Source organism: Dreissena polymorpha, chromosome 1 (genome assembly GCF_020536995.1).
Source record: "Dreissena polymorpha isolate Duluth1 chromosome 1, UMN_Dpol_1.0, whole genome shotgun sequence".
NCBI classification, from domain to species: Eukaryota; Metazoa; Mollusca; class Bivalvia; order Myida; family Dreissenidae; genus Dreissena; species Dreissena polymorpha.
The window spans coordinates 4,152,274-4,177,460 of NC_068355.1; the positions used below are offsets into that span (position 1 = coordinate 4,152,274).

The 25,187-nt window shown below is 35.4% G+C and overlaps 1 protein-coding gene across 1 annotated transcript; it reads left to right on the forward strand.

Annotated features, from left to right (window-relative positions):
• Window positions 1-3,178: 3,178 nt before the first annotated feature.
• On the forward strand, window positions 3,179-24,493 carry LOC127868904 (glutathione S-transferase Mu 4-like). The gene is made up of 7 exons (XM_052411056.1): window positions 3,179-3,354; window positions 17,470-17,545; window positions 18,321-18,391; window positions 19,340-19,421; window positions 20,889-20,989; window positions 22,257-22,352; window positions 23,932-24,493. Exons 1-7 carry the CDS (start codon window positions 3,322-3,324, stop codon window positions 24,124-24,126), a joined length of 654 nt encoding a protein of 217 aa, XP_052267016.1. The 5' UTR covers window positions 3,179-3,321; the 3' UTR covers window positions 24,127-24,493.
• Window positions 24,494-25,187: the final 694 nt, after the last annotated feature.

The window sequence follows — 25,187 nt, forward strand, 5'->3', positions numbered from 1 at the left end:
TAGACTTATACAATAATTGATAAATTAATAAAATAATAAAGTATTTTGTACAATATTAAAAGCCATAATTGTGTTATTCTGTACGGTATAAGATTCCTTGTCAGAGATTTACCAGTCAACGTTTTAATTGTTAGGTGTGATTGGTTATTGTTGACGAACAAATGAAGAATAGTATTTTTAGATAGATTTATTTTTATATAGATCTAGATATGAAGCTCATTATCTAGGTTTTTATAATATTTTATGTTCACAGCATATATTTTCCGACGGAACGGTTTAAACTGTAGGATGTATAAACATGAAAAAAGCTTTAAATAGTTATATTTACTTGGTCCTGAAATACACCATATCAACATTTACAATGTGTCCCATTGTGGCATGGTATAATTTGTTTTAACACTATTATGTTGCGTTCATCTTACAATCGTGATGGTCAATGACGTCATTTCATGACATTAGATGGCCCGAAAATAACGCACAATCTTTAATACAAAAAATATCATAAAAGGTTATTCCATATATAACTCTCACACATAAATAATTCATAGAAATTCCGAATCAATTAAGATAAGTAACGCTCGATTGGTCATTGTCGGCTCGGGTACTACTTACATGTACCCCGGGTACTCTTAAGTATACTTACATGTACCCGGGTACGGTTAATATACTTACACGTACCCGGTCGATATGAGACTGTAACCGAGTTGTTTACCCGCCCAAAATCCAATGTCGTAAAATGCGCTACCGATTTCCGTCAAACGGTATTGTTTATCTTAAACAAGCTTCTATTATAAAATAATAAACATGCTTTTTGAGTATGAGTTTCGATAATATAGAGGCCATTTAACAGAAAATTGACATCAATGTGAACATAATTAATTTTAAAAAATAGCCGACAACGACCGATTTAGCGTTAAAATTCTCGGGTACGTTTTAGACTATTTACCGTACCCGGGGTACATTTAAGTATACTTAGGAGTACCCGGGGTACATGTAAGTAGTACCCGAGCCGACAATGACCAATCGAGCATTAGTAACCAGTTAGGACGAAGAACAGGCCACTTCAGAGGTTCCAAAGACCTGCGGTGGTAAACCACCTAAGGTAACACAATGTTAGATCTACTCCCTTTATGGATAAATTATTTTGCAGGGGCGTAGCCAGCGATACGCACTTACGCACGTGCGTAACATCATTGAGAAAAATTGAAATGTAAACATTGCCAAAAAAGGTTTAAAGTGTAAGGCTATGGCCTTAGGAGGTTAACCTTAATGTCCGTAATTATTTAAGATCTCCTCAAGTCTGATAATTCAGAGCAATAATTTACGAGACTACTTTTAGTCATTTGAATCTGAAGTGATGAGAGGCCAAGGGTACGAAGGGGCCGCAAACATGTTTAGTTGTCACCGCGGTGTCAAAGCCTGCGCATTCAACAAGTAGTTCCAAGAACACTTTATATACATTGCAAAGCGCATTCATTGAATCTTGCTGTTACTCAAGCGTTCAAAGAGCCCTTTGCAAGAAACATGATGACGACCGTCTAGGAAATAGCATGTTTCCAGTACTTCAGCCAAGAGGTTATTACGGTTTCAATAATTCCTTAGCAATAGTGATGAGGATTGGATTGAGATGGACAAGAGGACCAAACTCAAAACTTTGTGCGAGACCCGGTGGGCGGCCAGAGCCGATACCCTTTTCACATTCAAGGCTTCATTTGGAACGGTTGTGCGCACACTTGATGATTTAGCCAAACACTATGATGCAAAGACTGGCGCTTATAAAGCAGCTATTTCACAGTTTAGTTTCATTTTTACACTGGTGGTCGTAGAGCATGTTCTGTCTGCGTGTATGCCGCTCTCAAAACAACTTCAGGCTACTTAATTCATGCGATCTTCTGCAAGCTGCAATGGAAGATGAGGTCGTTAAAACACAGGTAGAGACAAAACGCAACGATCCCCTTCTATGGCAGGCATTGTTTGAAAAAGCCGTTGAAATGGCAAGCTCCGTTGATGTTGAACCTACATTTCCACGCGCAGGACGACAGCAGAACCGCCCTAATGCACCGGCTGCTACCGCATTCGACTACTGGAGGGTCAATATGTATTTACCATTTGCGGACCATTTACTTGCAGAGCTTCAACAACGTACGGCTTTTACAAGGAAATGAAAGATATGCCATACAGTACCTATTACCAGATCGTGTCCAAGACCTCAATGATCAACGAACAAACGCAATCGTCTCGGCAGCAAAGGCGGATTTGAAGTTAACCTAGAAACAGTTCATATAAAAAAAATCATTTCGAAATTCTGCTGTGAACAGACACAGATTCCATCTACGCCTTCTCTGGAAACCACGCTGCTCGCTCTACCGGAAGACTTGTATCGGAATGTTGCTAGGTGCTTCCACCTGTTGCTTGCGATGCCAGTATCAACTGCTTTAACAGAACTCTCGTTCAGTACCATAAGACGCCTTAAAACCTACTTGAGGTCAACTATGACTACTGGATGCATGTCTGGAGTTGGTCTCATGAACGTTCAGGGATAGGGAACTGAACGCAGCTAGAGTTCATGAGATATTTGCAGAAATGAGGAAAAGGCGTTTGGCACTTATCTTTCATGACAATGGAACTAGTAGATTTATACACAAGCCAAGCTAAATGACAATGACATACAATGTCTATCATTTGATAAATTAAACCAAAGAGTCAAATAGCAGAAATAAAGTTTGAACATAGTATTATCATTATTAGTTTATTAAGTCTCATGACTTCTTGGCCTGTCCCATCAAGTGAAAGCACTTTTCAGATAAATACAGGATGTAATATTAAGTGCCAAATATCCCCTCAAATACACCTCAGCGCCTACCATTTATGTTATGATTTTTAAAAGTTTCTCGGGAGAGGCCCCCCGAATCCCCACCAGCGGGAGGAGGTCACCCCCTCCCCCATTTGTGCGTAATATTCCTTTATGTCTGGCTACGCCCCTGTTTTGTATACCATTTATTGACAGTACTGCAATCTATAAATAGAGGATGACGCCACTATGTTATTGTCATCTAAAAGATCGTTTGTTGACAGAGTACTGTGCCAGTTTAAACACCTTGAGATGCTCCCTAGATCTTGAATATTAAAATAGACCGAAACTCGCCAGCATGTGTCGGAAAGTGACAGCATGGAACGACAACTCTGTCTGATTGTAAGCAGACGACATACACACTGACTAAGAGATCTTACGAACAGTTCACAGTGTGTATAGCATTCTCACCTTACAGCATCAAAGCGTAGATTTAATTTGATCGATCAAGATTTTATTTATCATATAAAATGCCGACTTTAGGATACTGGAAAATTCGAGGGGTAAGTGGTAATACAATTTATTTTACACGCATATAAATCTTGGTGAAGACTTATTCTTAGAATTTTACTAGGACAGTTTGCTATACATGAAGGCAGATCTAGTTTTAAAAGTGAATATGGTTCATAAACTTTACATCAATGTGTAAACTAACGATTTACGTGTAGAGGGTACTTAACTTTAAACCTTGAGGTAAGGATTCGGTAAGGACTTCAACGCAGAGACGTGATTTATTACCTTAAACCTATCAACACGGTACACGTAGAAAGTTTGATGTGCAGAATTTAAACCGCTCTTGCTTTATACAAGCAACGCGTCGTTCAGCTTATATTAGACATTTTTTTGTATAAAAACGAGTGTAAAAGTCACATGGTAATGTAGTTCTATACCTTGACTTTATAAGTATGATAAAACACAACTAAGTCAATTCACAATGCTAATTTTATTTGATATAAGTTCTACTAATTGACAATCTCAAGTTATAATAATTAATAATTTGAAAAGACTTGTATCCGTCGATTAATTAATTGGGTATAATTAGAAGCAATCGGGACTCCTCGGACAATTCCGCCATAACGGCGATCGTCTCTCGGGTGTATTTGGTGGAAGGATATGTCTAACGCCTCTAGGCGGAAGATATTACACCGAAAATATAGTTCGGGTTACACACCATTAAATTTGCACTAAATTAACTGATAATATAGATATAGAAGGACCAATATCTCTGAGGAGTAATATAATAGAATATTTGTTTCTGTTATTGTTAAACATTAGTTGTCATTACATACAAACTATTCAAATGTTAATTAAATGTTTAGAAAGCCAATTAGTTGTTTCTTGAAGTGTAAACAACACCATTATTCAAACTTAAAGAGCCAGTATTTCTTAAACTGCATTAATTATCGGTACAACATTGCGGATGTTCTGCAGGGCGACAAACTTTAAGATTTAATCCATATGTTTAGGTTCTATACCATAAACAATCGTTCAACACTGTACAGTGGTGCAGGGAAAACTCTTCGGTGTAATATAAGAAATAGTAAAATCCACTTAGATCCCCCCCCCCAAAAAAAAGCAACATTATAGTGACCAGCCAGGCAGTCACAAACTGTATACAGACAAAAGCCATATGGCTCTCAGTGGGGTTAACTATTACCAGTATTGAGACACCTAAAGGGTTTCGCAGGATGGAATAAGTGGAGAGCTTGATTGAATTTGAAAAACAATTCTTTCTGTGCATTTGATGATGGCAACCATACAGTACTTCTGGCAGATATTTTTTATATTTAAGCCTAGGCAACTTAATTCCAGATGCTGTTATTCTGGCCAGGCCAATACTCTTTAGCTGGGCAACCAAAACACTAAATATGGTCAACTGTGCAGGCAACAGTTGTAACTAGAAGTGGCGCGGCAGAGGCCCACGCGTATCCCCATGCCGCATGTTTGACCCAGTAAGCATTTTAATGAACCTCGTGGTGAATATAATGGATCAGCCCTGTTTTAGCCTTAAGTGTCAATTGGTTATTCCAATACTGTGGAGACACCAATAACACCTATAAACAAATTAAGAATACAGTTTTTTATGCCCCTGGTAGGGTGGCATATAGTTTTTGAACTGTCCGTCAGTCTGTCTGTCCTTCCGTCTGAAAACTTTAACATTGCCCTAACTTTTGCAATATTGAAGATAGCAACTTGATATTTGGCATGCATGTGCATCTCAAGTAGCTGCACATTTTGAGTGGTGAAAGGTCAAGGTCATCCTTAAAGGTCAAATATATGGCTTTAAAGCGGCGCAATAGGGGGCTTTGTGTTTCTGACAAACTTATCTCTTGTTTTTAATTGAAAAAACAAAGACATTGTTTAATTTGACTTATTTAAGGCATCGTGTAAACATTTTAAAACTCAATTTTCCACAATATGAAACAACTTTTTTAAAAGGCACCAATAAAAGCTCCTCCAATCCCTATGCACGCTAAACCAAGAATCAGTTTTTTATAAGATTATCCTTCAAAATGGGCAAAAGTCAGGGGCAATACTGTCAAAATTCCCTTTAACAACTCTTGTGACATGCAGCTGTAGTCTATTTTCTCTGTATTTTTTTTTACAGCGAAACACATAATGGCATCATCATATATGTATAGCTCAGAATTCATTTTATACTATATAAATATGTTATGTGGTCTTATTTATACAAAATAACCTGGATATTTATGAAAAAACACCATCTCCCTGTAAAGAGAGATGGCATTTGTTCGCCATAAACATTTATATATTCAGTAAATTGTAAGCAACAAACATAAAAAATTCAGTCCCCCAGTCATTGAGTTTTTAAAGAGTTCAACTTTGCTTAAGTAATAATGCATCAATGTTGATTCTAACAAAAAAAGGGTAGTCATTTATGCCTAAACAGTTTTGCTTTCCAGAAGCAAGGACGTCAAACACAAACTTTAAACCATTTATAGTCTTAATTATTAAACAATAGGGCCATGATGGCCCTGTATCGCTCCACTACTGAAAAAAAGCTGAAACAAATATTCTCGGCATGTGCAAAAACTTAAATATAGGTCCTATTTAGGCACATGTACACTTTTGTGACCCCCTGTGCTGGGTCACATTTAACCCCAGGGGCATAATTTGAGCAAACTTTGTAGAGGACTACTATATCTCACTACATACAAAATGTGGTAGTCCTAGGTCCTAGAGTTAAGGACAAGAATATTTTAAAAGTTTTCACAAAATAAGCAATATATAAGCGTATATAATGTTCAATTTTGTGACCCGGTGGTCAGGGTCAAATTTGACCCAAAGGGCAATATTTGAACAAACTTGGTAGAGGACTATAAGATGCTACTGCATACCAAATTTGGTAGCCATAGTCCGAATGGTTTTCGACAAGAAGATTTTTAAAGATATCACAAAATAGGTGCTTTATAAGCGTTAATTCAATTTTGTGACCCCTCTGGGCAGGGTCCAAGTTGACCCCAGAGGCATTATTTGAACAAATTTGGTAGAGGTTTATTTTAGATGTCACTACATACCAAATTTGGTAGCCCTAAGCCCAATGGTTATGGACAAGAATTTTTGAAGTTTTCACAAAATAGGCCTTATATAAGCATATGTTCAATTTTGTGACCCCCGGGGCAGAGTCAAATTTGACCCCAGGGGCATAATTAGAACAAATTTGGTAGAGGACTATTAGATGTCTCTACATACAAAATTTGATAGCCGTAGGCTCAATGGTTATGGACAATAAGATTTTGAAAGTTTTCACAAAATAGGCCTTATATAAGCAAATTTTCAATTTTGTGATCCCTGGGGCAGGGTCAGATTTGACCCCAGGGGCATAATTTGAACAAATTTGAAAGAGGTTCACCCAAGGAACATTCCTGACAAATTTCATCAGAATTGTACCAGAAGTTTAGGAGAAGATGTTTAAAGGAAAAGTAAACACGCGGACAGACGCACGCGCGACGAACACAGGATCATGACATAAGCCCTGCTTGTCTTTGACCAGTGGAGCCTAAAAGATATACGGCGTATATCCTGATTTTGTAATATAGTATGAAAAATAACAATTTTATTTGATTCTGTAGTAGAAACAAAGAAGACCCCTTTTCTTTTCAAAGTAAAAGTTTTATAATTATTTTTATTTTATTTTATTTTTTACATTTTTTCTTTTATTCAATATAGTAAATACAATGTATACATGTATATGATCATACAACAAAGTGATTGTACAACGCAATAAAGCTCAGACATGTTATACAAGATATGCTAATATATATACTTTTTTTGGTTTCCTTAAGATTAAGAAACAAAAAAAAAATGGGTTAATATGTTTTTTCATTGGTTGTTTGTGATAGGTGTTGTTTTTTTTAAAAGAGAAAAGAAAAGAACAACAGAAAAACAGTTATGAAAAATGATGAGTTGTTAAAAGTGGGAAGAAAGCAGAATGGACTTGTGTGTTTTGTTGTTTATTCACAATGATCTTATAAGATTGAAAAAAATATACACAAATATTTAAGAAAGATAAACTATCATTAGAGTAAAATGTATATAAGTGGACAAACATTATGAGAATTTTATCCGATTCCATTTCCATTCAAAGATTTGTAATGTGTCATTACTGAGGGCTATTTCTTTCTCAATCTGGATTTTTAGTTTAAGACTTTGGACAAACACAATTAAAATTTGGTACTTGTTTTTTGTACTTCATGTTAAAGATAAAAGATGTTTAAAGGAAAAGTTAACGCGCAGACGGACGCACGCACACACAGCGAACACAGGATCATGACATAAGCCCTGCTGGTCTCTGGCCAGTGGAGCTAAAAAGATATTCGGCGTATATCCTGATTTTGTAATATAGTACGAAAAATAACGTTTTTATTTGATTCTGTAGTAGAAACAAAGAAGAACCCTTTTCTTTTCAAAGTAAAAGTTTTATAATTATTATAAATTGCAAGAACATAATTATGGGCCTTTGTTTTTAACATCTGATATCTTGTGAACCTAATAATGCTGGTGCCCTAATACGAATGATACATAACATGAAGTAAAACAAAACAAAATTACTGCGTGTGTGTGAGATAGAGAAATTATCAAAAAACAATGAAAATTTTATTTGCATATTAAATACAACACACTTTGACAACAAAAAGTATTGTTTGTATAATCAATATGAACATAATCTAAGTTGCTGCTAATATGGGATCCCCACCAGGATTTGAACCTGGATTTCCTCTCCATATAGAAAGGTGTGTTTGCTTACACTATAAGGATGTTCCAATTAACAGCAATAATATTGGTTACAATTATTTCTGTCAACTATATTAATTGTTTAATTAAGTCTTGACACAAAATGTGTAAATAAACGTTTAAAGGTTTTTAAAAACAATTTATTCTCCATCAATTTTTTTAAGGCAACTGTCACATTGATAATGGCATGTATCATAAGGGCTCGCCTTTAAAGCTACTCTGGATCAGGAACTCATGTTTTTCCACAAGCACTGAACCTGAAATCAGAAAAAGATTATTTAAAACCACTTTTTTTGTTATAGAAACAATTAAATGCCTTTTTTATTTCAATAGATTATTGATCACCATAAAAATCTGGACACATAACCCAACAACTTGTTGAAAATGTGTTTGCTTATTTACATCTGTGAGTACATGTGTTGGTACATGTGACAGTGAGGCGGTAAGAAACTGCAACAACTAAATCGAAACAAATATTCAAATAACTACAATGGTTTGTTTCTTATGCTAGCAATTAAGTAGCAAATAATGAGAATAACTAAATATGACATTTTGGGCTGCACTAAGTTAGTCTAACTATTAAGATCTATATAATGTTCAATGAACTTAATATACAAACAGGGCCGAGTTGCAACATTTAACAAGATAAAACGTTTGATTACTTGTACGGTAAGAAATAACACATGTTGTATGATCATATACATGTTTACATTGTATGTATGATATTGAATAAAAAAAAAGAAAAAAAGAAATAACACTTTTTAATTGATGTAACATGCATCAAAAAAATCCCAAATAGTTTAAACAAAAAACACAGAATTATTAATTGACTAGATAGTAGATTGACATGAACAGACAGTAAAATAGAGTTTTGGAATGGTCATGTTCATCAGATCATGTACAAAATTGGGACAATCATAGCTCTACACAGTTTCCAACTAGTATTTTAAATGTAAAAGAAACAGATAAAGAAAAAAAGATGAACACAGAACATATGCTTGGGAAGTTCTGGGATTATTTCATCAAAATTTCTTCAAGAAAGTATAATGTACTGAAAAGTTTAGCTTAATAAAAGAAAACACTTAACAATATATATATAATATTACAGATATTCACATATAAACATTGTTACTGAACTCAACAGAAAACACTTTAAAAGTTTCAATGACTTAACATATCGTTGTTGAAAAAAAGGGGCGCTTGCTGCACCGGTAACAACACAATTATATAACGCGATAATTTGCTCATAAAATGTCCATAATCAAGAATTAGGTAAACATTGTGGGCAGTCAATCGTTTGGCATATGGGTGTTTGAACTAAATTGCATCCAATAAACAAAATGGCAGCAAAAGCTATTGATGTTATGTACATTTAAAAACCCGCAGAACTAGATATAACAAGCGCTTGGTGAAATCTACAATTAATTATGCTCACCATCTTGAAATAAAAAGTTCTTCAGCAAGCGTCGATTCTTTCTTGGGTCTGATGCGCAATACACAACTGATTGATTATTATGCCACTTGAAGTGATTAATAGTAATAACACATTTAATTAATATATCAGTGAACTAAATCTTGCAATAAACTAACACTTGTGTAAATTATTACATTTTTTGACTTGATACATTGACATGTTTAACTATGCTGTTTACAAATTTATATAAGAGTGGGTCTCACTAAACACTGCAAAGACACACACAGTCTAGCAAAGGCTACAAAGACAAGTAAAGTCAGATCAAAACACAAATAAGTTAACCAGTGTATCCTTTATTTAATAAATTTAAGACTATTAGGGGAATATATTTAGGAGAAACAAAGATTTTAACTTAAATAACTGTTTTTATTTGGTCTACAGTAGTTTTGATATAATTCCAGGCAAGGTATAACAAAGGCAATCCAAGAGTTACAGTGGGTTTATTGGACCTTGCAGCATGTGTTTGACTTTATGTACCTTTGCTACACTTTGTGTGTGTGTTTTTGTAGTGTTTAGTGTGAGCGTTACGGCATGTTAACAATAACTTCTTTTAATTTTAGAGACATGTGATTAATGCTATAATGCTTCTTAAACTAAGGAAAAACGTTTCGGTGTAATGTTTAGAGAATGTTTTTAATCATGTTTTTAATTTATTGTAATTAACATGTACATGTTCTTTAAAATATATTCATATTTCTGTTCAAATGATATGCATCCATTGTTTACAGTGATTTTTGTATATTAGCTAATGTACAATTCTGATGTAATCATTTGGGACCTACTGGCGGGAATTTTTATATGAATTTGACTGGTCATGATTAAAGGTAAACTAAGGTCAAAAGTGACGTTAAACAGCTATGCTGAAAAAATGAAAGGAAGTCTTCCTTAACTGGGCTCAATCCACTGACCCTTGGAGTAAAAGTCAAGCGGTTAAACCAATGGGCCATCAGTGCTTCCATAGTCAGTGGTTTATTTTATACTTTATACATGTATGAGCATTCCTTGAAATATCACACAATCAAACAATAAAAAAAGAACTCTCCCAAATTATTTGTGTCATTAAATGCAATATTGATAAATGTAAACATTCGATCTAAAAAGCTCCAATAAAACACAAGAATAAAAGTAAATAAAATAAAAAAGTAACCCTCAACTTGGCTAGAACCATTGACCCCTGGAGTAAAAGTCTACCGCTTAGACCACTCGGCCTTCCATGCGTATACAATAAGTGATGTACTTTATACGTTATGTAAGCAATCCTTGTAGTGTCACAAATTATAACGAAAACAGTCAATTTAAAGGTGCCAGTTAAAAATCAAGAATAGAATTAAAATAATGAAAAAAAGTAGCCCTCATCAGGGCTAAAACCACTGACCCCTAAAGTCCTGGATTTAAAGTCTACCATTTAGACTACTCAAACATCCGTGCTTATTGAATAAAGGATGTATTTTATACTATATATAAGCATTCTTAATAGCTTCAGAAAATATAAGGACAACAACAGATTTCTCCAAAGTATTCAATCGTTTCGCGTTGCAACGCTGTATAATTTTCAGGCTTTTAAATCGTCAAAAGATGCATGTAATGGCTATTTTAGAGCATGGTTAATGGTCAGTATTACTGTATTACTGTTTCCTTGCAAATATCATAACTAAAACCAAAATATGCGAATCTGAAACATTGTTTTAAAATTTTCTCAATTTACCAAAACGTGAAAATTTAAAATTAACTTAATGTCATAGTCCAAATAATTAGACGTAATCTACCGATGTATACATGTATCGACCTCATATTTATAGGATAGCTGAAATTATTCGCGTTCAGAATAAATCTGAGCCAAGAGTCTGCCAAAACAGAAATCATCAAAAGACTATTGCGGCAATTTATATTGACTACATGAAGTCATCATTGATAATTAATACTTTAGGAGTACTCAATGTCAATACTGGAAACTTTCCATTTAAACAAGTGTAATTATGTTGTGGGAATTCACAGATTTACATTTAATATTATTTAAAGAATGTAATCTTGAAACAGACGAGCTACAAACAACACGTTTTACAGTTTCTTCTTTACGTCAGGTTTGAAACCGTGGGGCCGCCATCTTGTTTCCAAAAGTAGTTCCAAATCCAATATGACGGCCGCCTTCGTACATCAGAGAGACGGTGTGGTGTAGCCCACTGTCCGATGCGTTCAGATTGAATTAGAAGGTGCACTGCCCTACCTATCTGATCTTTAAGTCTTTCGTGTTCAATTATTTTAATTGTGATTCTCGGTATATAGACACCGCTCCCAAGATTTATTTGTCCGTATGTTATGTGCGACTACAACTCGCGGGTTTTATCCTGAAGTTACATCATGACCTTCATATCTGAATGCCAATCTAAACAGGCCCGTAGCCAGGGTTTTGAAAAGGGGTGCGAATTTTTGCCATCGGCGATTGTTATTGAGCAACGAAGTGGCAAATGGGGTATGTGCGGGGTATCAGTCACGGAAATACATAATTTCATACGGTGTTGACCCGACACTAGTATGCGCGCACAAACTTTGTTTACATATGCAACAACACATTTATAGAATGTAAAATAAACAATAAGAACGGTATAAAATATCATTATTTACTGGAATCTTGGAGTCTTGATAAAATTGGTGTGCTTTATTATTCCAACATCCTACCATTCATAAATCGAGCAAATAAAATGAAAATATTTGACTTTTTCAAAACAATTGTTTGTCTGCTACTATGGATAGTACCAAAGGCCTAGCATTGCTCTAAACGTGCTTATAGTGTATTGTACAACAAACACTGAATAACAAAACTGGGTCTTCTCTAATCTGCATCAATACTAAAAAGAAATCAAAATGGTATAACTGGTAACTTTATTTTTATTTAAATATATTTTTAACAAATTAGTTATCTTTTTTCCAAACAAATTTCAGAAACATATAACACTTAAGGCTTCATTAAGACCCTATAACCACACACTACTGGCCCTATGGTCTCAAAGTCCTTAACAATGTATACCAGTACTTTGAAGAAAATAGATGTACTTATTTGCCCATTATATGCTTAAGATCCGTCACAGTTGATGAACATTAAACGTTAACGTCAACCTGATCAAATGTTATAATCATTTAAATTTATTATAACAACTGTTTAAGAGTAGGACAATCGTAGTGTCAAGTTTGACATAATTAAACATTGTGGAAAGTTATGTATGCGGAGCAGAACAGATGTCATTAAGTGTTGGTAAACTACAAAAGGCTACATTGCTTTGTAGAAATGATTTGTTTTCTTGTCATTCAACAAAACATTACCCTGTCTTGAGCATAGCTGATATTTTTGTTGCTGGTAAACCCTTTAGGGGATTCGAAAATGGTTGTAGCTGACATAACATTCCGTTAATAATCATCTAAAATTTATTTTCTTTTTATAAGATTATTTATTATAGTTAATCAAATTGTTTTTAAAACCATTTATATAATTGTCGAAAAATATTACTGGACTGGGATTTCAACCCACAATAAATAGGCTTCATCATTTTGTTATGATATTATATATTTAAGTTATAGCTTTAACAGACATCAATAACGATGACAAAAGTTACAAAACAATCATTTAGTATCAAATATCTTTAAATACATGTAAGTATCGATTATATACGGATAAGAGTACCAGGTTAATTATTTTGCATTATACAGAAAACAAATATCCATTTGTTACAAAGATTCCAATATCATTTTTTGGGGACCGGCTTCTTAGATCTTCTCAAATTTTGCTGTCAAAACTTCTGTTGATTTCAACAATGCTACGGTTTAAAATTGTAAATAACAATCACGCGCTATCTTGGAAATGACTTAATCAAGAACTTAATTATATGGTGACCTGTCGGTTGCATATTGAATACATCATTATTTTAACGCTTAAATGCGAAGACTCCCTGGGTTCCTGGAAAATATAAATGAACGTTTTTTGCGTCAAATAAAGTCGGGTTCAACTAAAAGTACAATTTTTTTACTCGTCAAAAAAGTTGGCCAACGCACCCGCTGGCTACGGGTATGTATATAGTACAATTTTTTTACTCGTCTAAAAAGATTGGGTGCGAACGCACCCAACGCATCCCCCCCTGGCTACGGGTATGCTAAACAACAACCCGTCATTAGTGTATTGTCTTTCGACTGAATATACTTCCATGCACCACGGTGCCAGATGTTTTCTTTGTATGTTCGATATTGCTTATAGAGGGAATTTGCCAATTAAATTTCTGTTGTTTATATTTTTCCAATGATTATAATATTTAGTCTATTCATATGTAATATAATATTTAATTAATATTTATTATGATATTTATGATATTTAATTTAATAATTTGATAATCCATCTTGCTATGCGATAACATGTAAACAGTGAATTTCTGTGAATAAATAAAAATGTATAGGCCGATGTGTAGGACCATTAAAAGCTCCGACAAATGATTGCCAATTTGATATTACGTATATTTGTGGCGATGACAAAATAAAATACTTTTTTTGTATTTTCAAAATGACACTACATATCCTCTCATATTTAAGAGAGTCACCCATTCTACTGCCAAAATATAAGCCCATAATTGTCCTTCTACTTGACATTTACAACTACACTGCCAGTGCCCCAGGTAAGCTGCGTATCTGCGTCTTTCACCCTATTAAAATGTTTAAAAACGCAAAGAAATACAATATCATGCGTATTGAAAACGCAAACAATTTGACCGTATATAGCTGCGATCGAAAGTGCTTTGCTCATTTTCGTTATTTTCTCTTTGGAATTATTATCGTAATGCGGCGACGGTTTCATTCAGCAAGCGCCTGGATGACAAAGCAGGACAACAGTCAAAGTTATTCAAACGCTCTGCGGACATATTTTTTTATATTTAAATATAGCCTCTGACCAAATTATTTAAGACAACATACATGCGTTTTTCAATCTGACTTAATTCGTCGCTCATTGTGCAGATATTTGTAAAGTGTCTGTACTTTCAGTTTCTTTTACGATGCAAAACAAAAATGTCTAAGAGAGGTAGAAAGACGTCCGCGATTGTTGCGCCAAAATATCAGTCGATATGTTTGACAGTTACAAAATTATCAGTCAACATCAGTTTTTTTTAGCTCACCTGATTGCTCAGGTGAGCTTTTGTGACCGGTCTTTGTCCGTCGTCCGTCCGTCCGTCCGTCGTCCGTCCACATTTGTTCGTAAACACTCTAGAGGCCACATTTATTGTCCAATTTTCATGAAACTTGGTCAGAAGCTTTGTCCCAATGAAATCTCGGTCGAGTTCGAAACTGGGTCGTGCCGGGTCAAAAACAAGGCCACTAGGTCAAAAAAAGAAAAAAACTTGTAAACACTGTAGAAGTCACATTTCATGCCCAATCTTCGTGTAACTTTGTAAAAATGTTTGTCTTAATGATATGTTGGTTGAGTTCAAACGTGGTTCCGGTCCGTTGAAAAACATGGCCACCAGTGGGCGGGGCAGTTTTCCTTATTTGGCTATAAAGTACTTGTAAACACTCTAGAAGTCACAATTTTTGCCCAATCATCATGAAAGTTGGTCAAACATTGGTTTTATTGATATCTCGGACGAGTTCGAAAATGGTCCAGATCGGTGAAAAAACATGGCCGCCAGTGGGCGGGGCATTTTTCTCTATGTCAGAGCTCCAGATAAGGGTCGTATTTTCGTAATTACGAATTATTTTCAAGTCCGTTACGCATTTATTTTAAAATCTTGTCGTACCATTAAGAATTACAAAATCAAGTTACGAATATTATTTTTACATCGGTTCGTATCGATTTTTATTGAGTTCTTTTCGCGTATTAAAGATCTTTGCGGTGCTTATATAGAATGGTTATCGGGTTTGTTTAGCGCCATGACTTAGTAGTAACTAGAAGCGCATCCAAAACTTAGTAGTAACGTTAAGAATAAAATTTCAGAGTTAAGAATTCTTTTTGAAAATCTGGTAGTAATTTAAGAATTTCACAAAACCTTATCTGGAGCTCTGATGTATATAGTGAAAACATGTGAACACTCTAAAATTCACACTTTTGGCCCAATTTTCATGAAATTTGGTCAGAACATTTGTTTCCTTGATATGAGAGTTGAGTTCGAAAATGGTTCCGGTCAGTTGAATAACATTGCTGCCAGGGGGGGGGGGCAGTTTTCCTTATTTGGCTATAGAGAAACCTTGTAAACACTCTAGAAGTCACAAGTTTTGCCCAATCATCATGAAAGTTGGTCAAAACATTGGTTTTATTGATATCTCGGACGAGTTCGAAAATGGTCCAGATCAGTGAAAAAACATGGCCGCCAGTGGGCGGGGCATTTTTCTCTATATGTATATAGTGAAAACATGTGAACACTCTAGAAGTCACATTTTTGGTCCAATTTTCATGAAATTTGGTCAGAACATTTGTTTCCTTGATATGAGAGTTGAGTTCGAAAATGGTTCCGGTCAGTTGAATAACATGGCTGCCAGGGGGGGGGGGGCAGTTTTCCTTATTTGGCTATAGAGAAACCTTGTAAACACTCTAGAAGTCACAAGTTTTGCCCAATCATCATGAAAGTTGGTCAAAACATTGGTTTTATTGATATCTCGGACGAGTTCGAAAATGGTCCAGATCGGTGAAAAAACATGGCCGCCATTGGGCGGGGCATTTTTCTCTATATTTATATAGTGAAAACATGTGAACTCTCTAGAAGTCAAATTTTTGGCCCAATTTTCATGAAATTTGGTCAGAACATCTGTTTCCATGATATGAAAGTTGAGTTCGAAAATGGTTCCGGTCAGTTGAATAACATGGCAGCCGGTGGGCAGTTTTCTCAAATTTATATAGTAAAAAAAGCTTGTGAACACTCTAGAAGTCACATTTTTTGCCCAATAATCATGAAACTTGTTGAAAAGATTGGTTTTATATATATCACATAATTAATGCCATAATTATTGCCTTTAGATTGTCCAAATTTTCGTTATCTTATACAAAATCCTTGTAAACACTCTAGAGGTCACAATTTTGTTTCAGATTTTATGAATCTTGGTCATAATATTTATTTTTGTATTTTTGTAAGCAAAGTTTGATGTTTGGTAAGGGGGGGGGGGGTTTACTCAAAATATAGGTCACTAGGTCAAATCTTACAAAAACAAAATCACTCCATATGCCAGAGTTTTGGTTCAATAATGATGAAACTTGACCAGGATGTTTGTCTGGACAATATCTAGGTCAGGTTTGACGTTTGGTAAAGGTTGAATGAACCGACACCTCTCAGGTAGGCGAACTAGGGCCATCTTGGCCCTCTTGTTTAAAGTTTATTTTATGGACAGTTTTAAGGATTAAAGATGTTATGAAACATCAGTTTATTAAAGTTAATTTTGATAGTTTACAGTTTTATTGAATCAATACAAGTGTGCAGCTTCAACAGAAGTAAAGCAGCAATGATTTAATAAGGAATGCATTTTTATCACTGATTTCTTCCTATTTCAAGAATGAAATCACCCTATTTTTCAAAATCAATAAGTGAAAACCCTATTTCCCAAATAATTATCCGGGGCACTGCACTGGAATTTAAAAAGTTGCATAATGAGATTAAACATGAAAGCAAATGTGATGTGTCGGTAACTCGTAAGAAACGAACATGCTGAGCTTCAGAAATCAGTGTGTATCGTGTAGGAGGGGTTTGTGTTCTATTACAATTTACTGTACGGGCCGTGTACGTGATTTTTGCAATTTTGTTGTGATTTACATTATATCTAAATATTATTTTTAATTATTATATTAAGATATATGACGTACATTTCTTATATTGTTTCGTTATTTAAAGCGTTAAATTTGTTCTATGTGTTTCGTTTCCCATAAAACCAGCTGGCGGCTCCTATTCGTCTTCTTCTGACGTATGCGGGGGAGGAGTTCGAAGACGTCCAATATGAAAGCGGAGACGGTAGGAAATGACGGCACTAGCGAAACGTGTTTGCTTATAGCCGATGCGGATTTATGCATAATTTGTACCTTTATACGATTAAACATGAAATAAGGATAATTTAGAAATGAGGATAATTTAAATAATTAAACATTAATCGTACCATTAATAGAGACATTCGAAAATTAATATAAGGTCACAAAAGGTAAGCGGCACTTTTACATCTTTGATTTTCACCTAAGTCAATGATCGAGTATGTTGTCTCTTAAATAAGCAAAGTCACCTTGTGACAGGTTGTCAAAAAAATATATATATAAATGCCAATATCTGGTGCACTTACTTTAAAATGTTGTTTAATTAAAATGAGTTGTCCTGTTGATAAAATTGCCTTTACCATAATGTGCTGATGTTGTTTCTCTTTTCTCATGTAAACTCTACGACCTTTCTAAAAGACCCAGACACTATTAAACATTCGTCAGACTCGAGCATAGAGATCATGCTGTTCACATTGTAAGTGGTGTGGTAGGGGTCAAGAGTTCTAAAATAAGGGGTTCGTGCGTTTTACTTAAATCTACCTCATAACGCGTGTCGGCATTCATGACAACTGCCATTATCCCCTACCACAAATACAAGCAGTAAAGTTATCTAATATTGGCATAAATATGTGCAAAAGGACAACCACGAAAATTTAACGAATACGCGAAAAGGTAGTGCTCATTTGTGCAAGTTTTAGGTAAAAAAAAAGTATTAACAATCGTTGCTGACATCACTGATAAATATTTTTTTGTAATAACAGGACCGGAATTCAGCCGTGCAGCGTGGTTGGACGTAAAGCCCTCATTTGCCGACACCTTTTCATTTCCGAACGTAAGTGACAAAAAGATAATATTTCTGAAATAATGGTCTTTAATAAACCTTAGCATGAACTACGCATGCGCTTGAACAAACGCTCTGGTACTAGAAATTAAACTTTTAACTTGCAAATATATCATACCCATGCTTATTTTGCACTTTGTTTACGGTAACCGAATTTTCACTGATAATGTTTTTTCTTCTTTGAAAAAAATGTTTTGTCAAAAATCTTAAAAACCGGTTTAAGTTTAACGTGCGACTCAACTTAAAGCGAGATTATACGATGTTGTCAAATATTAGTGAATTTATATAAAATGTGTAAAAAAACTTATTATATATATATATTTCAATATACAATAAAATAAAAGCTCAGATGAACATGTGTCGAAAAATGCGAAATAAGCGAGGTATTTAATTTTGAAATCGAAAACGGCTGTACAGTCGAATTCGCAAGCATGTATATCATGCATGTACGATGTGAATCTAAACTTAGATTAACGGTTCATTTTAAATTCCTGCAACGATATATATTCAAACGACACACGAACACTCACTCTGTTCCTAATAAAAATACGAATGCTTCGGTTATTGTAGGAAAATCTGTTCGTCACAATCGGCTCGGGGCGCTAATTTGTTTTTGCTGCATTTTATTGAAATCGTCTTTAATCTACAATTTTTCTTGCCTATTTAGTGTTATTGTAACATATTTTATCAATATATTACAATTTAACACATATAAAAAATCGTATAATCTCGCTTTAATTTAAAAAAAAATGTATAATCATACGGTAAACAATTAGGATCGGTATTTTCCTTAAAATGGCTCATGTTAGATTGAATGTTATAAGGAAAATAAAGTGAAGTTTTTATGGTTCATCGAAATTTGCGTCAGAATTCAAATACCAGGGCCATGTGAGTTGACATAAAACGCATCCATAGTTTATGAACTTCGCCATTTTCCAGCTGCCCTACTACATCGATGGAGATGTAAAGATCACCCAGAGCAACGCCATTCTTCGCACGATCGCCCGCAAACACAACCTGGGTAACCATGACAACAAATGTTAAATGCTAAATCAACCAAATAAGAATCTTTTTCTTAGTGTGAATGTGAATATATATTTTTATGATGACATCATTTGAGTTTACGTACCCTGCAACGAAAGCGGATATATTGTTGATGTTTGTATAACATTGCATTAGACTGGTTGAATTTCAAGTTCGATTTTACTATGCAGAATGAGTGAGGGTTGGGCGCCCAAATACACCGATGCATTGGTCGTTTACCTTATTTTATTTTAATTGTTTGTTATGAGTTGTTCTACCTTCATATAAGTATTCATATTGCTGGGTAATTGGCTTTGAATAAGGGACAATTTTATGGCCTTAATAGCAAATCGAGTTTTACTTTGTTTACATAAAACCACTCCTATGCATGTAAGCGTTTCAACTAGAAAGGAACCGTTTTTACCAGTATTTAGCATGGTCTTTAAATAATATCCCTTTTTGATGTAGTTTCTATATGGCTTAAGAAATTTTGGTATGATTACCGTATCCGATAAATTGGAATAATATTTGCGAGTTTTATTGTTCAGAATTGAGTCCGGTATTCTGCCCCATTACGAATAGGAAAAAGTATATATTTGTCCAAAATGGGACCTAAAAATTCCCAATTGAAGGTTTCCCCAAATTGTTTTATTTAACTCAACATTTTGTTTATCTCCCATCTAGCTATATAAGTTCAACTTTAGTAAATATAATACTGAAAACGCCGCGATTTTTCCACTCCAAAAGGACCCGGTCCCATTCCCATAATGGTGAAAAAGAACAATGCTTGTTTTCAACCATGTCTAGTAAATATCTTTGGATAGACCTTGTTGACTTTAGTCGATATGTGGATAAAAAAACACGAACAGACTTGCACGCTGACAAACATAAGATGGTGTAGTTTATAATTGTGAACATATGGGTTCGATATTAAACTACTCTAGCAAATAAAATGTGGTGAGACATCTACGTTTAAGGAGTAAAGAATGGATTTTGTCATTATTACTCGCTTAAAAAATGAAATAGAAAAGAACGAAAAATACATGTATGTCACTTAAACGAACAAATAAGTTTACGTTTTAAGTTTCATCTGCATGCAAAATCGTTTTAATCTTATTTATGAGATAATCATACGAAAAACGATCGTGGGATCGGAATTCGCGATATGCTCGAGCCTCTATACACTGAAAAAATCATACCTTCGCGAAATCAAACCGTGTCACTTACGCACGAATATGTTAAAATTGCGTCAGGTGAACATACTGTATTCATTTACAAAAAGAGTCGATTTAAAACAGGTATTGGACTTTAAAACGGTTCAACTGTGGACAGTCTTGAAGGCACAAAATAAAACCTGGTCTAAATAGTATAAACTATTCAAGCGCCTAGTTACTGTTTAAAAGAGTTCGCAAGTCTCATGCCATATCATGATTTCGAGTTCTAATTTTCTCGTTCTCTCTTACAGACGGGGAGAGTGTGCAGGAGAAAGCGGAAGTAGACATGATGCTGGACCAGGCTATGGACCTCAGGAACGGCGTGGTGCGCCTCTGTTACAACCCCGACTATGTATGTTTCACGTGTTAAATACAGCAGAACGGATTAATCCACCATCTCATGTGTATGATGACCCATTGTTCAGCATTTGCAGGGGGTTCATAGAGCATACAATTGTCAACGTGGTCAATTTGTAATATATTAGAGTTTATACCAAACTAAAACTGGCGGGGGAGCTTAAAAAGGACCGGGTTGCCTCGTTCGTGAAAGTGCATTAAATGGTAAACTTTTTACATGATATGTTACCTAATTATCCTCTTCCAACATAGTGACTTTTATGTAATTTCCAGTTGAGCATAATTCCATGAGTGATGTTCTTTATCAAATACAATTTTATGTTAATTTCAAGTTATACTGTTTGTTTCACTAAGAAAATGCTAATAGCCAATATAAATGCATGGGGTGTTTCTGTATGTACCATAACATTGTTTAATAAAAATTGAACACACAGGGTTAAACGTACTTTTTAAAGGGGTATGGAATAGTTTAACAGCATGGGACTAAACAATGGAAGTCGGTCCCACTGCTATTCTGCTTTAGATTAGTCTCTAAATGTTTAAGCTAATCAATATATTGTGGCACTGTACTGTGTACAGGACTACTGCTGCGTGCAGCGAGGTCTTTTGTAGTTCCTAATTTATGCTACACAACTTAGTTTTCTGAAGAAACTCAATAAAATATCATTTGCCAGTTGACTGCTCTGCTGAACCGCTCGGACCACTGCCGTTAAAAGTGGTTCATCCAACATTCTGTAAATTCTATTAATTGTTATTGACGTCTGACTCTCAAACGTGTGCTCGATTGTCTACCTGGATATATCGTGTGCTCGATTGTCTACCTGGATATATCGTGTGCTCGATTGTCTACCTGGATATATCGTGTGCTCGATTGTCTACCTGGATATATCGTGTGCTCGATTGTCTACCTGGATATATCGTGTGCTCGATTGTCTACCTGGATATATCGTGTGCTCGATTGTCTACCTGGATATATCGTGTGCTCGATTGTCTACCTGGATATATCGTGTGCTCGATTGTCTACCTGGATATATCGTGTGCTCGATTGTCTACCTGGATATATCGTGTGCTCGATTGTCTACCTGGATATATCGTGTGCTCGATTGTCTACCTGGATATATCGTGTGCTCGATTGTCTACCTGGATATATCGTGTGCTCGATTGTCTACCTGGATATATCGTGTGCTCGATTGTCTACCTGGATATATCGGTACTTACTATAAACCGAGAACCTGATCACGTGAAATCTGCATCTGTTACAGGAAAAACTGAAGGACGATTATTTTAAGAACATCCAAGGATCGCTGCAGCTGTTTGAAAAGCGTCTGAACGGCAGAAACTGGTTCGGGGGAAACAAGGTACGCAACAGCGCAGAAAGTCAGAATATCTATAAAACAGGCTTGTGTATGATCGCGTAACATTATTATTTTGATAATTACAATTAGATCTTAACAATTCGATGCCAATAGCGGAATCGCAGAAATATAGTTAAAAAAATAAATGAGAATGTCAGTTTAGCTGCACTCAACGAATGTATTGAGACATGAATCGCCTCCTCCATATTTTAATGCTCGTGTGTTCCATTTGTTATTTAGTAAACAATGTTTTGCATCTTTACCATGGCGTATGTTGAATTCATGGGGGAAAGGCTCGTGAACAGTCTTTGTAATAACTAATAAGAAAGCCAGCTATGACGTGAATGCAATGAACACGCATTCGGGTACGGGGGTACTTATATGGAATTCTCAGCTTAGTTGATGGTCTGAAGACATTTTTAACCAGGTTTTCCGAAGGAAAAAACTGGTTATTAGATTGGCGAATGCGGGCGGGCTGGGTGGCTGGCTGGCGGGCGGGCGGAACAAGCTTGTCCGGGCCATAACTATGTCGTTCATTGTCATATTTTAAAATCATTTGGCACATTTGTTCACCATCATTGGACGGTGTGTCGCGCGAAATAATTACGTCGATATCTCCAAGGTCAAGGTCACACTTTGAGTTCAAAGGTCAAAATTGGCAATAAATGAGCTTGTCTGGGCCATAACTATGTCATTCATTGTGAGATTTTACAATTATTTGGCACATTTGTTCACCATCATGGGACGGTGTGTCGCACGAAAGAATCACGTCAATATCTCCAATGTCAAGGTCACCACAACTTAAAATAGATTTATTTTGAAACAAACTAACAAAGGGGGTTAATTTTGTTTGTTCATTTCAAAAGTTCAGTTTGAGTTGTCTCCCTTAATCAGATTTTTTTCACAATGAAAACCTGGTTTTGTGACAATTTTGTCCCTTGTTCGTTAATGTTGTGAAAAGTCGTATACAGACATTTCGAGGTAATAAATACTAATAAGTAACATGTACCTGCATCCCTAGGGTGTTTACGTTATATGAACAATAGACATAACAAAACGTCTTACAAGTGTTCGAGATTGTTATTTTTCAAAATGTACGTGGCATTTCTCATTTGTGAACTTGGCAGAGGTTTTTTATGCCCCCGGTAGGGTGGCATATAGCAGTTGAACTGTCCGTCAGTCAGTATGTCAGTCTGTCCGTCCGTCCGAAAAAAACTTTAGCATTGGCCATATTTTTTTCAATATTCAAGATAGCAACTTGATATTTGGCATGCATGTGCATCTCATGAAGCTGCACATTTTGAGTGGTGGAAGTTCAAGGTCAAGGTCATCCTTCAAGGTCAGAGGTCAAAAAAAATAATTTCAAAGCGGCGTCCTCATGAAGCTGCACATTTTGAGTGGTGGAAGTTCAGGGTCAAGGTCATCCTTCAAGGTCAAAGGTAAAAAAAAAAAATTCAAAGCGGCGCAATAGGGGGCATTGTGTTTCTGACGAACACATCTCTTGTTTATTAAAGAATTTCATATATAACACGTAATTGTAAATTACATTTGCCAATTAAATACAGCGGTCTTATATTTCTAGGTCACAGTCGCAGATTTCCCTATGTATGAGCTTCTAGACCAGCACATTCGTATGAAGTCAGACAGTCTGGACCCTTACCCGAGGCTGAGAGATTTCCTGGTCCGCTTTGCTCAGCTGCCGAAGGTGAAGGAGTACCTAGCGAAGGATAGCGTGAAAAATCTGCTAATCAACGGAAAAATGGCTGCCTTCAAGTGAACAGCCAATCAGTGTTAAGCATCAAATTTAAGTGACCAATCGGTGATCGCATTCCATATATGTGGCAGTGGCTGGGAAAATGGGTATTATGGTTCAAAAATCACATTTTCAGGTTTTTACATATTTTATTTCCGCTAATTTTTAGAAACAAAATGCAAAAAATAGGTTGCTATCATTGTTAGTTTTCGATATATTTAAATAAACGTAAGGCCACTGTTTGGTGATAAATGACTCATTTCCTACAAATCCGAAAAATGTGTCATAAGTCATGTGTTCGCTATAATGAACGTTTTCAATTTGTTTTCCATGTTAAGTATTCCTTATCATAATTTCGGTGGGAAAAGATGATAATAAATATTAAAAGATATCTTGTTATATGAATCCATTGTCGTTCAAAATAAAGTACTTTAAAGGGACCCTTAAAGTTTTGGTAAATTGAAAAAAAAATGTTCCAGATTCGCAATTTTTCGTTGAAGTTATGATATTTATGAGGAAACAGTTATACTGAACGATTACCATGCTCTAAAATATCCATAATATGCATCTTTTGGCGATTTCAAAAACTGAAAATTATAAAGCGTTGCTACGAGAAACGATTGAATAATTTGAAGAGTTATCTTGTTATAGTATGTGACACTACGAGGATTGCTTATATAAAGTATAAAATCACGGATGGCCGAGTGGTCTTAGCGTTAGACTTTTACTCCAGGAGACAGTTAGCTGAAACGTTTTACTGTGACATTCTTCTCTGCCAAGTTGGCATTTATTCTCGAAATTGCGTGTCAGTAAACAGTGTGTAACAGATATCGACGAACCCATAGAACGTGCCACAGTATTACTTTGGGCGGCAAATGTGGCCGTAGTAGTAGTAGTAGTAGTAGTAGTAGTAGTAGCAGTAGCAGTAGCAGTAGCAGTAGCAGCAGCAGCAGCATTAGTAGCAGCAGTAGCAGCAGCAGCATTAGTAGCAGCAGTAGCAGCAGCAGGAGGAGGAGTAGAAGTAGTAGTAGTAGTAGTAGTAGTAGTAGTAGTAGTAGTAGTAGTAGTAGTAGTAGTAGTAGTAG

Bases quoted from the DNA above. Each gene is read 5' to 3' on its own strand.
- LOC127868904 (XM_052411056.1), top strand. From the start codon at position 3,322: ATGCCGACTTTAGGATACTGGAAAATTCGAGGG. The intron at 3,355-17,469 runs GTAAGTGGTAAT...CCATAAAACCAG, and splicing joins GATACTGGAAAATTCGAGGG to CTGGCGGCTCCTATTCGTCT. The intron at 22,353-23,931 runs GTACGCAACAGC...TTATATTTCTAG, and splicing joins ACTGGTTCGGGGGAAACAAG to GTCACAGTCGCAGATTTCCC.